At 38.5% G+C, this 15,748-nt stretch overlaps 1 protein-coding gene across 3 annotated transcripts in view; it reads right to left on the reverse strand.

Annotated features, from left to right (window-relative positions):
• Positions 1-15,748, reverse strand: part of SCYL2 (SCY1 like pseudokinase 2) — a 34,179-nt gene that overhangs the window by 17,642 nt on the left and 789 nt on the right. For 2 of the 3 annotated variants that reach the window (XM_061476397.1, XM_061476394.1), the window contains exons 2-3: positions 10,595-10,799; positions 4,908-5,065 (exon numbers count right to left, since the gene is read on the reverse strand). In XM_061476397.1, the coding sequence (XP_061332381.1) occupies positions 4,908-5,065; positions 10,595-10,771 (335 nt within the window). In that variant the 5' untranslated portion in view covers positions 10,772-10,799. Of the gene's footprint in view, positions 1-4,907; positions 5,066-10,594; positions 10,800-15,697; positions 15,721-15,748 lie in introns of those variants that run through there. The other variant, XM_061476396.1, reaches the window with a different exon arrangement.

The following is a 15,748-nucleotide window of genomic DNA, read 5'->3' on the forward strand; positions in this document are numbered from 1 at the left end:
CCTTCTTAGCTGGTGCAGTGCTGTGTTTTTGACTTTCTGTCTGGGAACAGTGCTGATAACACTGATGTTTTTAGTTACTGCTCAAATGCTTAGCCTGGCCAAGGGCTTTCTGAGCCTCATGCTCTGCCAGGGAGGAGGGGAAGCCAGGAAGAAGCAGAGAGAGGACACCTGACTCAAACTAGCCAAAGAGGTATTCCATACCACAGCACATCCTCAAGAGAGGATGCCTTCAACACTGGAGCAGAGGGTAGAATGCTTGCTCCTGGCCCAAACTGTGCAGGGGCCTCGAGCTTCACCTCTACCTCATGAAGGAAAGAAGGAGGTCATTAACCTGGGAAGCTCGGAATTAGTGACAAAAAAAAAAAAAAAACAAAAAAAAAAAGAAGGAAAATGACAACCAAAAGCAAGGGGCTTCCCCCTAAATCCCCTGTCCCCATGCAGAACCGCTTTGCTCTCCTGCAGGGGGCTAATGAGGAAACGCACTTGAGCCAAGAACAGCGGGCTGATGCACTGCTAAAGAAGATCTCTACTGGTGCTGCTAGGAAAAAGCGGCGGGTCGTAGGAGTAGGGGACTCTACACTGAAAGGGACAGACGCACTCATCTGCCGGCCAGACCCCGTCTCAAGGGAGGTGTGTTGCCTACCGGGGGCACGGATCAGGGATGTGGCAGAGAGGCTGCCTGCTCTAGTAAGTCCCACGGACTATTACCCACTCCTGGTGATACATGTGGGTGCTAGGGATACAGACAGTAGTAGCCTGGGGAACGTAAAGAAGGACTACAGAGCCCTGGAGGAGCTGGTTAGGGGCTCTGGAGCTCAGGTTGTCTTTTCATCAATTCTCCAGGGTACAGGGGAGGACCTAAAAAAAGCTAGGAGGATTAGCCAGGTTAATAACTGGTTAAAAGGGTGGTGTCATAGTCAGGAGTTTGGGTGCCTTGAACACAGGACACAAGTTTGTAGGCCAGGTCTAGTGGGGGCTGGTGGAGCTGGTCTGATAAAGAAGGGAAAGAGCAGTTTTTGTAGGAGGCTTGCCAGACTGGTCAAGGAGGCTTTAAACTAGATGTGTTGGGGGAGGGGGCATCATTCCATCCCAACACACCCAGTCAGTTGCCAGAAGCTATAATAAATGCTCAGAGCAATGTAGAGATATCCCAGCCATTCCAGCCAATGAGCCAGCTTCAGCTGGAGCTCGGCTCAGATGCCTCTATACAAATGCCCGTAGCATGGGGAACAAACAAGAAGAATTAGAGATGTGTGCACGTCTACGGGGGTATGATATAATAGGCATCACAGAAACATGGTGGGATGGCTCCTATGGCTGGAGTGTTGGAATGGAAGGTTACAGGCTCTTTAGAAAAGACAGGCCTGGCAGGCGGGGAGGGGGAGTTGGCCTTTATGTTAGGGATAGGCTGGAGAGTATGGAACTCTGTCTGGGGACAGGTGAGCAGTCCACAGAGAGTTTGTGGGTCAGGGTTAAAGGGAACATAGCTATCGGAGACATTACTGTGGGGATCTGTTACAGACCACCCGATCAAGGAGAACCTGCGGATGAAGCACTCCATAGACAGATAGGAAAAGCCTCACGCGTTTAGATTGGATATAAGAAGGAAATGCTTTCCTGTTAGGGTGGTGAGGCACTGGAATAGGCTGCCCAGGGAGGTTGTGAATGCTCCATCCCTGGCAGCGTTCAAGACCAGGTTGGACGAGGCCTTGGGTGATATGATTGAGCGTAAGGTGTCCCTGCCCACGGCAGAGGGCTGGAACTAGATGATCTTAAGGTCCTTTCCAACCCTAACGATTCTATGATCCTATGATTCTATGCCCAGGATGTAACTGAGAGTTACTTGGAAGGGCTAAAGGACTGCAGGGTTGGACTAGGTATCGGTCTGTGCTCGGTCAGGACGAGTTATCCGTTGGAGGGTGGTGAAGTGTTGTATTCTCTTCCCTTGTTATTTCCTTTATCATTATTATCAGTGGTGGTAGCAGTAGTGATTTGTGTTACACCTTAGTTACTGGACTGCTCTTATCTCAACCCGTGGGAGTTGCATTCTTTTTGATTCTCCTCTCGCTCTCTCTGGGAGTAGGGGGAGGGAAAGAAGGGGGGGAGTGAGAGAACAACTGCGTGATTTATGGCTGACTGGGTTTAAACCACGACACTATTACTAAAACTAAAATCAGGCTTTTAGCTGTGCCTAAAACAGACACATCCCCGACTGAAGCAATACTTACTGTGGTCAGACAATGATCAGAAACAAAATTAAGAAAACGTAAGGTAGTACCTGAATATTCCTTTACTTTGCAAATGAATAGGAGAGGCACAAACACAAATAACCTTGATGTATGCACTGCAGTTTGCATGTGAAGTGACTGTTTTCTAAATTATCTTATCTACTGTTTTCTTCGTGAAAAACTACGTATCTTGCTTATGCATTTTTGCATCAACAGTATTTGAAAAGCACAGATGAAGCAAACTTCTACACATGAAGTGCAATGGTTTTAACACTGAGCTTCAAAATTGCTCTGATTGCTGTTGTTTTGAGGGAATAAGAACATGGCAGTTTATTTTTCACTTTAGGAGCAAATTAAATAAATAAGGACTAAAGTCAGAGTAATGGAAGGATAGGGCAAGTGTAGTTAAAGCAACTGAACACTGCAGAAGCTGATGTCTGCCACACTGTGCAGCCTCTTTAACAGTTCCCTGAATAATATCAAAATGGAATTCAGAGTAACATAATAAAAAGAAAACAAGTTTAAAATGGCTAAAAAACCATATGCTTTGGGAGAAACTGCAACAGATGGAATATCTAGTAATTAAGTATCTGGGACTCCTCAAACTGCTCCTATTTTTAATGGGTAGTAGTGACATTATGAGTGAATTTATAATTTGGCTTTTTTTATCCTTTTCTCCAACACGAAGTTAAATATAGAATAATATTACTTATCTGTGCTGTCACTGGAATTTAAGACCAGTTGTAAGTAAATGTATTTATATGAAATATTTAGAATAAATGAAGAGTTATTTGTTATATAAATGCATGTAAAAATTTATACATTATAATATGTGCAATATATACTTATATGAAATATAATTACATGGAATGCCAATAATTGGGACTACAAACATTCTATTAATAGTGGAAAAGCTACCACTTTACACACTAAGGCCTAAACATATGGCCTTTCTTGCTACATCTACTTCAGCAGTGCAGGTACATCAAGTATCACTTTGCCCCACCAAGACAGAACAAAGGGTAAGTTGCAAGCAGTTCAACACAACTGTATGATACTTTGGAGACATAAAAAAAGGCCAGGTACAGTCTAGCCAGGAGCCCATGACGGATTTCTTCAAGAATAAACACTCTGGGAAGACCTGCAATTCTAAAGAAATCTTACAGCATGCTTGCACAAGGTTACACAGCAAATTTTTCTTTTATGAACCCTCTCCAAAACCCGTTACATCAGTTTCTGGCACAGCAAGCAACTGGACAGGTTTTGCACAACTGTGTTTCTACCAGTAGCTGAGCATGATGAATATAGAAAGAACCACCACTAGAACAAAGCACAGGGCATCACTAAAATATCACAAATGAGAATTCTGACATAACTACACTCTTAATTTTACTGAAAAGGCTCAATTTCTTCACAAGAAAAACACTAAAGCTTTCTTAACACTCCAAGATATGAATCTTAGCCTTTCCTACTGCAGTGCAGAATTCAGAGGAAAAATAATTAAAGATCTAGTTGCTGAGTCAATTGAAATACTCGATTAACTAATAAGTCTGGGGTATACTCCAGAATTCACTTGCACACACTATGACTGAGGTGACCCTACGCAATTTAGTCCGTACTGTTGTAGGGTACTCAAAGCTGTCTTCAATTACCTAACTAATGATCCTCTAGGCTTTTGTGAGGGGCATACTGAAACAGGTGAAATGACAGCTTGGAACCCTTGTTAATGTAAAATGTGTTTAATACGTGAGGAAATACATATATGAATATGCAAGTGTCATTTAATCCAAGAAATCCTTCCCGAAGTAGGTGACACAAAGATGAAGAAGCATTCCTACAGTATTCCCAGCTCCTAGAAGCCAGTACATTTGGAAGAATGCAGGTTAACAGACGCAGTCAAAAATGTACAATTTTGAAAGGCAATGTACATGACTCTTCAGCAGGCTCTAATTCAGAGAAACTACTTTGGAAAAATCCTCTAAAACCTTCATGATCTTCCTCAGTAGGATCAGGATCAGATTTCTATTTTATTTTCAGGTTTTGTTTTGTTAGATTTTAGTGTGCTGTTATCACTACACTTGACTAATTAACCCACTTATTGCCTAATGACCAAATTTAAATAAATCAAATAAGCACTACAAAGAGCACACTGAATTTTCTCTCCCTTGATTGGCATCTGAGGACCTTCTGAACATATTGGCCACAACACACAATTTACTAAAAATCTTCAGTCACACATTTATACATATGTTCCATAAATGGAACAAATGTATAAACAACCTTTTGAAAGAAAAAAATGTTTCAGGGAGTTCTTTAAAAGTGAAATTAATTGAACTACCAAATTTTCATGCTATAAGGGTCATGTGTAGCTTTGCAGGTGCAACTGTAAGATCATGCAGTAGATTCACACCAGAAATGCATCCTATGGCTTGGGGGACAGGGGGTGAAATCTGAGGGTGGGGTGAATACTGTTCTCACATAAGTAAACACAGTGAACTTGAATCTCATCAGATGTTGTCCTGGGTTCAGCAGCACCAGTCACAGCAGTGAGCGAGCGACTACATGGCTCTGGGTTCCCGGCTGGGCTTAAACCACAACAGAGATATGTGCTGAATATTGCAGATATTGTACATCCAATAACAAAAAAATGATTAAGAAAGTCAGTTCTCTACAGCTTACCTGGATTCTTCCAACGGATGTTGAACAGTAAGCAGTCGAGGGTGCCGAAGCCTGGTTAGCTGTTGAACACCTCGTTTTAGAGAATCAATAATCTGATCCTTTTCAAATTTTTGATACTTGTCTATTAGCTTCTTATCAAAGACAAAAACAGCCACTTCCTAGAAATAGGCAACAAAATTCACTCAGTATATCACATAGCCAAAAAAACCAAGCCTGTACGCAACTGCATACACATTTTTTGAATAAACAGTACAATCTCACAAATGCAGTAAGTGTTTTGATGTATATATACATATTGTCCTTACTTTGTCCCAGTCATAATCACATGTTACTGTACAGAACCTCCAGGACATATATTTTAACAGTTAAGGTACTAACATGTATTATTAACAGTAATACATGAACTATAACTACTACCTACACAGTAACAAAGCAGCAGATCCACAGGACATATATCAGCTTAAATTGAAGTAGACGAAAGCATTTACATCAACTATGAGCAATTAAAATATTTTGAGCAGATGTGCATTTGTTTGGCATTTAATATATCAAGTGGTGCTTTATTAAACTAGGCCTTGTTTCAGCAATCTGCCCCAAAGAAGTACAATCTATATTAAACTAGACATTCATGAAACATAATTTATAGTCAATCAGTTTACAAGACCATGATAAAATATTAAGAATTTTTAATGCTTGCATATGTGTAAAAAGGAGTCCCAGAAACGCACTAGACAATAAAACCAAAGAAAATAGTTCTTCCATCAAATCTCTGCAAATGGATCTAAAGAAAACTAATAAATTTGTATGAGACTTTGAAATTACAAAAGTAGATGTGAAATAAAAAATCAGATTACATCCCCATCTTGGAAGCCATTAAAAACAAACAAACCAATTGAAGAAGAAAGGAAATTAGAAAAAAAAAAATCATGAAACAAACATTCTTGTACTCCTACAACAGTGTTATAAATAATAATAAAGGTTAGAAACGAGTACAAAATAAAATGAAAATACAATTTTCAGTCCCACGAGGAAGTCTAGGCTCTTGTACTGCACATTCTATAACCATTATTCTAATTACAACCTCAGAGGAACAGTTACACTATTTATATAAAAAGAGAAATTAAGTCCAACACAGAAAAAAATTGGTTTATATTTTTTAGCTGGTACCTGTTTCATTAAACCACTAGCAGGTGAATATCTACAGCTAACTCAGCTAAGTACACTCTTCCTGCTTCTATCCATTGCAGCTCCCTGCTTCAACTCCAACAAGTGTGATGGATCAAACATTAACACTGGCACAAGGCAGGCAAGAATCAATGACAGGGGTTGAAAGATACACGCAATACCCACTATTTAAAAAAACTACACATTTTCCATTACAAAATGTGAATGCATTGAGCAATATGTGACCAATAACAAACTTTCAAATTAATACAGCGCTTCTGAAAGCACTTCTGTTTAACAACAAGTCAAAAGAATTCACGAAGTTAATTTTTAAATTGCATAGAATGTGACATCAGCTAACGTATGAATATTTTACAATGGCTATATATAAGTTCTGTTGGTGCTTGCTGCAATCCTTCATGGTTTATCTGAAGTTTGACTGAATTTTTACATATACAAAATTAGGTTACCATAAATATTTATATGAAATTGTAGTATTCTAGGTATGAAAATTCTTTCTGTCACATTGATTTTGTAGACTTAGTTACTGTAGAGTGTCAAGAATAAAAATAATCTGAGCTGTGTGACACCTTGCTTTCAGTACTTTCATTTTGATGTAACGTCTGATACAGACATCTCTGCTCATGGACACTAAAATGTTAATTGTCGTTTGATATTAGTAATTCAAAATATGGCATTCTGAAATTCAATTCTATAATCAACATTGATTTTTATATGCTGAATGCTATATCAACAATATAGTATCTTAACTCCCCTATGTCACCAGATATAATTGTACAGAAGAATGAAGAGATACCCGAGTCATGGGCCACAGAACACACTCTCAAGGCACAATTAATTATTGAAACAATATAGCATGCTGGGAAACATTTAAAAGTGTTCATGGTATTACGGTTTGTGAACTGACCTGTCAAATTCTGACTATGAACACATTATTTCTGTTTTTCCTTTTCTGTTTCACAAGAATTCAAGCCTCAAGTTACTCAGCCCAAAAAGGAGGGCTACTGACTATAGCTGATAGGGATTCAACTTCCTGCCATTACTTCCATGGAAACTTGCCAAGATGAAGGCCTGCTATGGCTACACAGTTACCACTTCTCTCCACAGAAAGCTCTAGAGAAGCTTCTACTTTGTTGGTTTTTTGGTTTTTTTTTCCATTTCATAGGTTTGAAGGAAGAGTAACTTCGTCCTGCAGATGACTACTCGTTATTTAATTCTGCATAATTCTGACTTCATGATGTAAAATTAACATTAAAAACCTAAAATATATTTAAAAAAAATAAGACTGGTCTCCGCAAAGAAAGTGGAAAAAGTAGAGACAAAACAATCCTTACCATTAACAACACAGATTTTCATTCATTATGTGAAAGGAAGTATACACACCTTGTTCTACATGCTCTTGTCTCAACAAGTATATTGGTAATGCTGGGCTAGTAAGTATAGACAAGTATTTGGAGGACTAGACTGACCACTCAAGAGATCTAAATTTAAATCTCAGTTCTGTTCACAAACATAAGACCATCTGCACCTTCTGTCTCATCTCCCACATGTTTAAGCCAAGGGTAGTGATAGGACAAGGGGTAACAGGTTAAAACTTAAACAGGGGAAGTTTAGATTGGATATAAGGACGAAATTGTTTCCTGTTAGGGTGGTGAGGCACTGGAATGGGTTGCCCAGGGAGGTTGTGAATGCTCCATCCCTGGCAGTGTTCAAGACCAGGTTGGACAAGGCCTTGGGTGATATGATTTAGCATGAGGTGTCCCTGCCCATGGCAGGGGGGTTGGAACTAGATGATCTTAAGGTATTCTATGATTCTATGGTACTCATTTACTTCAAAGTGATATTAGGCAAACCTCAGTGATGTTACTGAGACAGCTGTATGTTATGATGTGTACTGTGTAAATATTTGCCAGGATTAAGACCTTAAAGAAAACATCTGTTGCTACTGTCAAGAATTTAGATTTTTAACATGAATCACCTAAAAAATATCACTGTTTAAGTTCTACACTGCTTTTGACAAGGAAATGAATGTCACCTGTGCCAACAGTAGTAAGCATCATTGTCCACAACAAGGAACACACAGGATGGACTTAACTGGGCTATAATCACATTTACTCATCTAAAACACTTTTAAACACTGAACAGAAAAGTGTCAAACAGTTCTGTTTGATTGTGCTTGTGTATTTTATGGGAATCCTGTTGACTCCTGTGTCAAAGACCTGGTATTCACTAATAAGGTTCATAAGGCTTTTTTATCCTTGTATTTTTAATCACTAAACACCCCAGTTTCCTATTTCCAGCTTCTTTAGGCAGTCTTCCTTTGTACTGAGTCCAACTGAGCTGGATTTAACTTTCTTAATAGCATCCCATAAGGTGCTGTGTTTTAGATTTGTGGCTAAAACAGTACTGATAACACACCACTGTTTTTGCTGTTGATGAACAGTCCTTGCAGAGCCTCAAGGCTTTCATTTTTTCCTGCTCTGCTCCCACAGTAAGTAGGCTGTGGGTAGGCAGGAGACTGGAATGGGACATGATCAGGACAGCCAACCCAAACTGGCCAAAAGGCTACTCCGTATCATATAACATCATGCTCAGTGGTAAAAACTAGAGCAGAGAAAGAAGGGGCTTTTGGCTTCAAAGGTGGCTGTTGTTTGGAGACTAACTTGAGCATCATTCTGCCTGTGGGATGTAGTGAACAATTTCCTTTGCTTTACCTGGTTTTCCTCCTGCCTTCCTTCACCTATTAAACTATCCAGATCTTGACCTAGGAGTTTTCTTGCTTTTTTTCTTATTTTCAGCCCTCAGCCTGCTGGGGGTGTGGAAATGATTGAGTAGCTGTGTGGGTATTTTATTGCTGGTCAGAGTCCACCCACCACAGCCTCCAAGTCCACTTGCAATCTCGCATTTCTTATTAAACACAGAGCAATTTGAAACACACACTGACAGTTTAAAATACATGTCCTTATTTACCCACATAAACACCTTATAAACCAAAGAGAATGCAAAAATCCTGCTCCTATCTTAGCCAATGTAACTGCTAAAAAAAGGGGGGGGGGGGGGTAAGAGGACAGAAATAATTCTCACTGGGCTTGTGTGCCGTAAAAGATGCAAACAAAACTAGAAAGTATTACTAAGTTAAAGCCTTCAAAAGCTTTGGAAATGTAACGATAATGAAATAGCAATCTTTTCCTATTTACCTCACTGCATACTGACAAAGCATGTTAACAATACCTGTAAAACATTCTAGAACTATTGTGATGAACACTGCAGAAACTCAAATCCTTCTATTTTCAATGACATTTTGAACAGTGTGGGGAATAATACCCCAGACTAGGCACAGAACAACAACAAAGAAAAGAAAAAAACAAACCAAACCAAACCCAAAATATTTAAATACTACAGTTCACCATCTATCCTGTAAACTGAATGATGTAGTGGAAAAAAATACATTAAATGTGATCATGTTAAAGTCTATGTCATGAATATAAAAGCAAGGGAAATTTTAAGGTAGCAACTGAGTGCTTGATTTTAGCAACTTTGTTTGTTTTCCCTTTCATTTTTGTTCTCTATTTTACCCACAGGCACTCATGCATTTTTTCAATAAATACTCAAATGTAACTCAATATGCAAACACATGTTTTACCAAAGCTTCCCACTGTGCAAAGCAAAACAGTCTTTGAACTAAAATGCTGAAAAGCATTCCAATATTACTCTGGTCTTTTGCCAGAAAAATTTTTCCTCCAGCTTTTTAGGGCTTTATTTTTAGAAGCTTGTCAGTGTTTTTGCTATGAATTTGTTTCCGCCATAAGGTATATAATACAACTATTTCAGTTCTAAAATGAATCTGCCTTTAAAGTTCAAATAGTAGGAAGCTTTCCTTTCGAAGCTAATGTATGCACAATCAAAACAACAGAAAGTTGACTTACCTAACACTAATATATTTAGGACTACCACAATAAAAGTTAAACACAACTACAGCAGTCTTGAAGTGCAAACCATTATCTCCTTAATTCTGCTAGCTTTACAACTAAGCTGAGCAAAAAACTACAGGCTCTGCTGCTGAGAAAAAAAATGATGGTATATTTCATGATTATTTTCAACTGTAAAAAGCCAGTCCTGTTGCCAGAATTAAAAAAAAAAAAGCTGGAAGGTAAATAAATTGGGGAACCAATCTCTAGCATACTGTGATACTCTGATACTGTAACCAATTCATGTTAAAACAAGCTTCTTTATTCTTTTAGACTTTGGTCCGGAATGGTATGCTATGAATGCAAAATCACTTCTTTCTCCAGCAGTGAAGGCTTGTCACCTGTGTAGTTGAGGACATTATATTTAAATGACGTTCAGTTCTTCGTTTCATTTTACTTACGGTACTACCCTTACCACTGGTCTGCCCAGTTGAATTTTGTATTTAAATGACACTTACCAACTGCTACCTAATAGGCTGTTATCTAATGCTTACAAACTAAGCTATAAACTTAGGTCTTTACTTGGCCACCCACCTGTTTTGTTGATTTTTTAGTTCCATTAAATATCTTCCAAGCAAGACCATTACCACCACTGGCAATATGTCGGCCAACATCAAACTCCCTGGTAACAGGATTTCCCATGACTGCACTGGTGACATCAGCCGTTACCTTTGTAACGGTACTCTTCAACTTATTCAGCATGGACTCCATTGTCTCAACTGTGCCCCAATGTATTATTCTACAAAGACAAGAAAAAAAAAAGTTTCACAATTTCTCTTAACACAAGACACATGTTGAAAAGTGTAACACCTACACAAGGGCTTTGCAATTATACATATCCATACTGCATACAATTATTTGCATGTGCATGCCTGGGGATTATACGCCATAGAATCACACTGTCAACTCAATTGGAAAAGACTTTTAAGATCAAGTCCAACCATTACCCCAGCACCGCCAAGACCACCACAAACCATATCACTGGGGTCCTCATCTACATGGTTTTTGAACACTTCCAGGGACAGTGATTCCACCACTTCCCTTGGGCAGCCTGTTCCAATACCTGACCACCCTTTCAGTGAAGAAGTGTTTCCTAATACCCAATCTAAATCTCCCCTGGCACAGCTTGAAGATATTACCTTTTGTCCTACCACTTGTTACTTGGGAGAAGAGACTGACTCCCACCTCACTGTGTCATTGCTTCTACTCCTCCTCAAAAACTTCTAAATCTCTTGATCATTCTTCATTAGATCTGAGAAATTCAACCATTTCTTAAAAGCAGGTAATTGAATAAAGCAGAGAATATGTAAACTGCTCCCATGATGGGAAAAGTTCACACCTGCTATATCAATATCAATCAACAAAGAAAACCAAATCTAAAAGAAAACAGGATACTTGAATTCCAGTGTTCATGGAACTGCACATTTTCTGAAGAGAGGGATTGCTTAAGATTCCAGACCAGAAGAAGAACAGATGTGTATTATATACAGAAGAAAAATGTGTTCTTTCCTATACTGTGCTTGTCAAAGCTTAAAATTCAGTATTTTACCCACTGACATTACTATGTGTATGATTTAAGTATTAATGAGTTTAAGTATTAATAAGATGATGCAAGGGAAGGAAATAAGAAACCACCTTTTTATGCTTTAACAAAACTGTACACAGAAGTTTCACCTTGTAAATTTATGAGATAAAGGATGGTGGCAGCTTACAACTCAGTTCATCTTCCTCTTAGTGTGTACTTCCATAGTTTCCTAAGTTGTCATAATTTCAAAATTTGTCAAGTTGGCATAGTTTCAAAAAATCTGACTTGCCTATTCTGCCAGACAGAAGTTCTGAAGCCTATGTTCATTTATACAATTGTGTCTCTGATATGGATACACAAGAAAGAACGAATACAGGAAACAAGCAGTGCAAAACAGAGACAGACATTCATCTTCCTTATCAGTGTGAGCAAAGATGAAGAGAGAATGTGAGAAAAAATTATTTCCTGGAATCAGCATTATGTGGTATATTCAAAAGCAACATTTAAGGATGTGTCTTCATTCTTTCTTTCAAATAAGGTACGAAGAGCACTATTTCTTCAATCTATAGTAAAATAAACCTAAGATATGTCCTGGGTTCAGCAGTAGCAGTCATGTTTCTCCTCCTTGGTAGCTGGTGCAGTGCAGTGTTTTGACTTTCGGCTCGGGAACAGAGCTGATAGCCATGTTTTGGTTTGGCCAAGGACTTTGTGAGCCTCATGCTCTGCCAGGGAGGAGGGGAAGCCAGGAGGAAGCAGAGACAGGACACCTGACCCAAACTGACCAAAGAGGTATTCCATACCACATCACGTCATGCCCAGGATGTAACTGGGAGTTAGCCGGAAGGGCTGGGAGACTGCAGGGCTGGAGGAGGTATCGGTCGGTGCTTGGTTGGGCTGAGGGGGGCAGGTTATCGGTTGGCTGGTGCTGAGGTGTTGTATTCTCTTCCCTTGTTATTTCCTTTATCATTATTATCATTGGTGGTAGCAGTAGTGATTTGTGTTATACCTTAGTTACTAAACTGTTCTTATCTCAACCCGTGGGAGTTGCATTCTTTTCGATTCTCCTCTCTGTCCCTCCGGGAGCAGGGGGAGGGCAAGAAAGAGGGGGAAGTGAGCGAACGAATTACCTGACTGGGTTTAAACCACAACAGATAACACATCAGGAAATATACTGAAATCTGCAGAAATACTATTTTCAATTATGGCCTTATTTGTCATATACTCGACTCACTAGTATGTAATTTGCATTAAAGTACTTCTTTGAAAAACAGAGAAAGTCATTACTATTCAAATGGCAAAGACAAGATTCTGTTGTGACAAAGATGATGTTTATCAAATCATGATAACAAGGACAAAAGCAGCAAAAGGCATTAACAAATAATCCAGTGAGCACTGTGACTAATCAGTCCAATGTCCTTCTGATTACATGTGGTGCTTGCTTGTATGAATTACAGCTCTTCCCACTGTATTATATACATTTATAAGGTAATGGTCTGGTCTATATAATACCTACATTCATTCCACAGCTTTTTCCATATTCAAGACACAAATGGAGTTTGTTTCCTCTTCACAGCTCTTTAGTCTCACAAAACCTGGAGCAACCTATTTTAGACACCTCTATAGCTTGACTGAAATGAACCACACTAAAGTTCATGCACACCTTCCTTCCCATAGATCTGATGCCATTAGAAATCAGGACAAATAATCTGATTAATATTAAACTGGAAAGATAGACTTATTTTCTGAAAGCAGTAACAGATAAACTAAACAACCTCTTAAAAAGTTATATGAGTTACTGAACAATTCACTCCAGCATATTGTTGCAGTACCCCACCTTCAGTATTCTTCCACAGAGCAATGCAGAAATACACTAAATGCTCTAGCTCCATAGATATTCCTCCATTTTCCATGTCAGCTGAGTGACTCAAATTTGTGCTACTAAATGAAGAACCAAAGCAGGAGTTTTAAGAAAATGTTATTATAAAACAGGAAGGTATCCTGCTACACAGATCTTAATCTTGAAAATACTCAACTTCAAAATCAGAAATATCAGTTATAGCTCTAAGGGGACTATTCAGGTGCACAACCAGGTTTAACTGCAAGTACATTCAAGTGGAGTTGGTCTTAATTATGGGGACTGTGAGTTTCAGATGAGGAGCTGAGTCTGAATACAATGAGATAATCTTAAGTACATACTTGCTTGTTACGTATTAAGTGTTTTGTTGAGAACATAGCTGGAAATAAATTACGGGAACATACAATTCCTTAATTATTTTATTACACTATGTGACATTTTATAACAATATGTTAATTTTACTTTAAGAATTGTGCTGTGGAAAAAAACATACAATTAATAACTCGGCAGCCCAAGACCAAACAGCTGTTAGACATTGGCCAATATCCCTATATAAAGGAATTTTTCATTAAGCTGACAGAAACAAGGATTGTGAAGTATTCAAAGCAGGAGGTATTTCCAGCTCTCTGAGATTTTATTCTGCAGCTATTCCATGGGGCAAACTCTACATGCTAAAGGACTATAAAATCAATCCTAATGAGTTTAAGGTAACCACAAATCTAATTTATTTGGTTTTAAACCTTGTGCTTTTTGCATCATTTCATTCACTCCCAGCGTTAAACCTTCTCTAGTATCAGTGCAAAACAATCTTGTGTTAAAACTCTGAAAACTGAAGAGACACTTTATAAAATTAATTGTGGAAATATTATGAAGAAAATGGATGTGCATGTTCAAGTTCTCTTGTAGAAATCTGAAAGGGAGCTTCTCTACACAGCTGGAAAATTGTGTAGCCTTGATTAAATCAGAAGTGCCCTCTGCTGTGGGTGAAAGTTTAACTCTATTGAGAAGCCTGGAAAAGCCACCATGTAAGAATGTTAACAGCATTCCAGTGTCTGAAGGATTAGGGTTTAAAAATCAAGCCTGGTAGGCCCTGTCCAACCTGTTCCTCTCCAGCTTGATGGTATGCAAACTACTGTTTAATTCAGCTACCAAGTAAGGAGTACTTAGAAACTTATTTCTCAATAAGCAGCTACTGATTTAAGTTCATGTCCATGTAACATTGCATATTTGTAGAAATCCTTGTATCAGCATTTGAACTGTAAAAGGTACCTGGAAAATCCATGCAAAAAAAAAAAACAAACACAACCCATACACCTATTCTGGGTAGTATCAATAATACAACAAATCATCATGATTAACCATATCTGAAATATAAACTTTTAGTTCACAACTGTACAAACTTTGGTTTGTTCAGTTGTTTTAAAACTGAACTACTTTTTATAGAAAAATTAACAACCACAGGACAATAAAGAAAGTCACCCACAATGAAACTTTCATTTCAAGTTAAAATGTAATAAATGAGAAAAGTACAGGATATTAAGAGTAATAGTGTTCAGACAAGCAACACAGGACATTCAATATAAGTTTGAGAACTTTGATTTCATCCTGTTTGAATTTCATGGGTAATATTAATGCTACTGATACTAGCTCCATGAAACCTGGAACTAATCCTAGAAAGAAATCTGAATGGGCAATGTGTTGTTTTCAGAAATTCCCCTCCCAGTCAATAACGGTCTTTATGCTGATGTACACCAGCAACAATATGTCCAAATGATGACGACCTAATCACTTGGCAAGGTAGGAGGAAACAGCCAGCGCAGAAATGAGAAACGAGGCAAAACATTCAAAATGGTGAAATAAAGGTAAATCCAAAACAAAGATTCTTCAATTCCTCACCATTCTCAATGTAAAACAACCGCATGATTTAAAACTATTAATTTATCCTAATAATCCATAACTAATTCATAGCTTCACCTGATGCATGGATACAGGTGCACACTGTAGGGCAGTGCATCATGCACTCTACCAGCATTTTGACATATCACAAGCTGGGATTCCCCTTTGCGAACCAAGACAGCAGGCAGGTGCATGAGTACTTCATGTCACCCAACCTAAACTTCCATTCCATCCAACTGACCCAAACAATGATGAATTCACAGAAGAAATAGGTGACAGAACAACTGAGTCTCAATGAGAGAAAACAAACAAAAAACACGCAAAACCCCCAAACGAACATATTTTTTCAGGCACAACCAACTTCGTGCACTTGTTATAAGAACAACTGAAGGATCAAATGCAAGGATGCACT

The sequence above is a fragment of the Pezoporus flaviventris genome, unplaced genomic scaffold (assembly GCF_033815535.1).
Source record: "Pezoporus flaviventris isolate CSIRO_AGI_PZ_B2104156 unplaced genomic scaffold, CSIRO_AGI_Pfla_v1 ptg000096l, whole genome shotgun sequence".
NCBI classification, from domain to species: domain Eukaryota; kingdom Metazoa; phylum Chordata; class Aves; order Psittaciformes; family Psittacidae; genus Pezoporus; species Pezoporus flaviventris.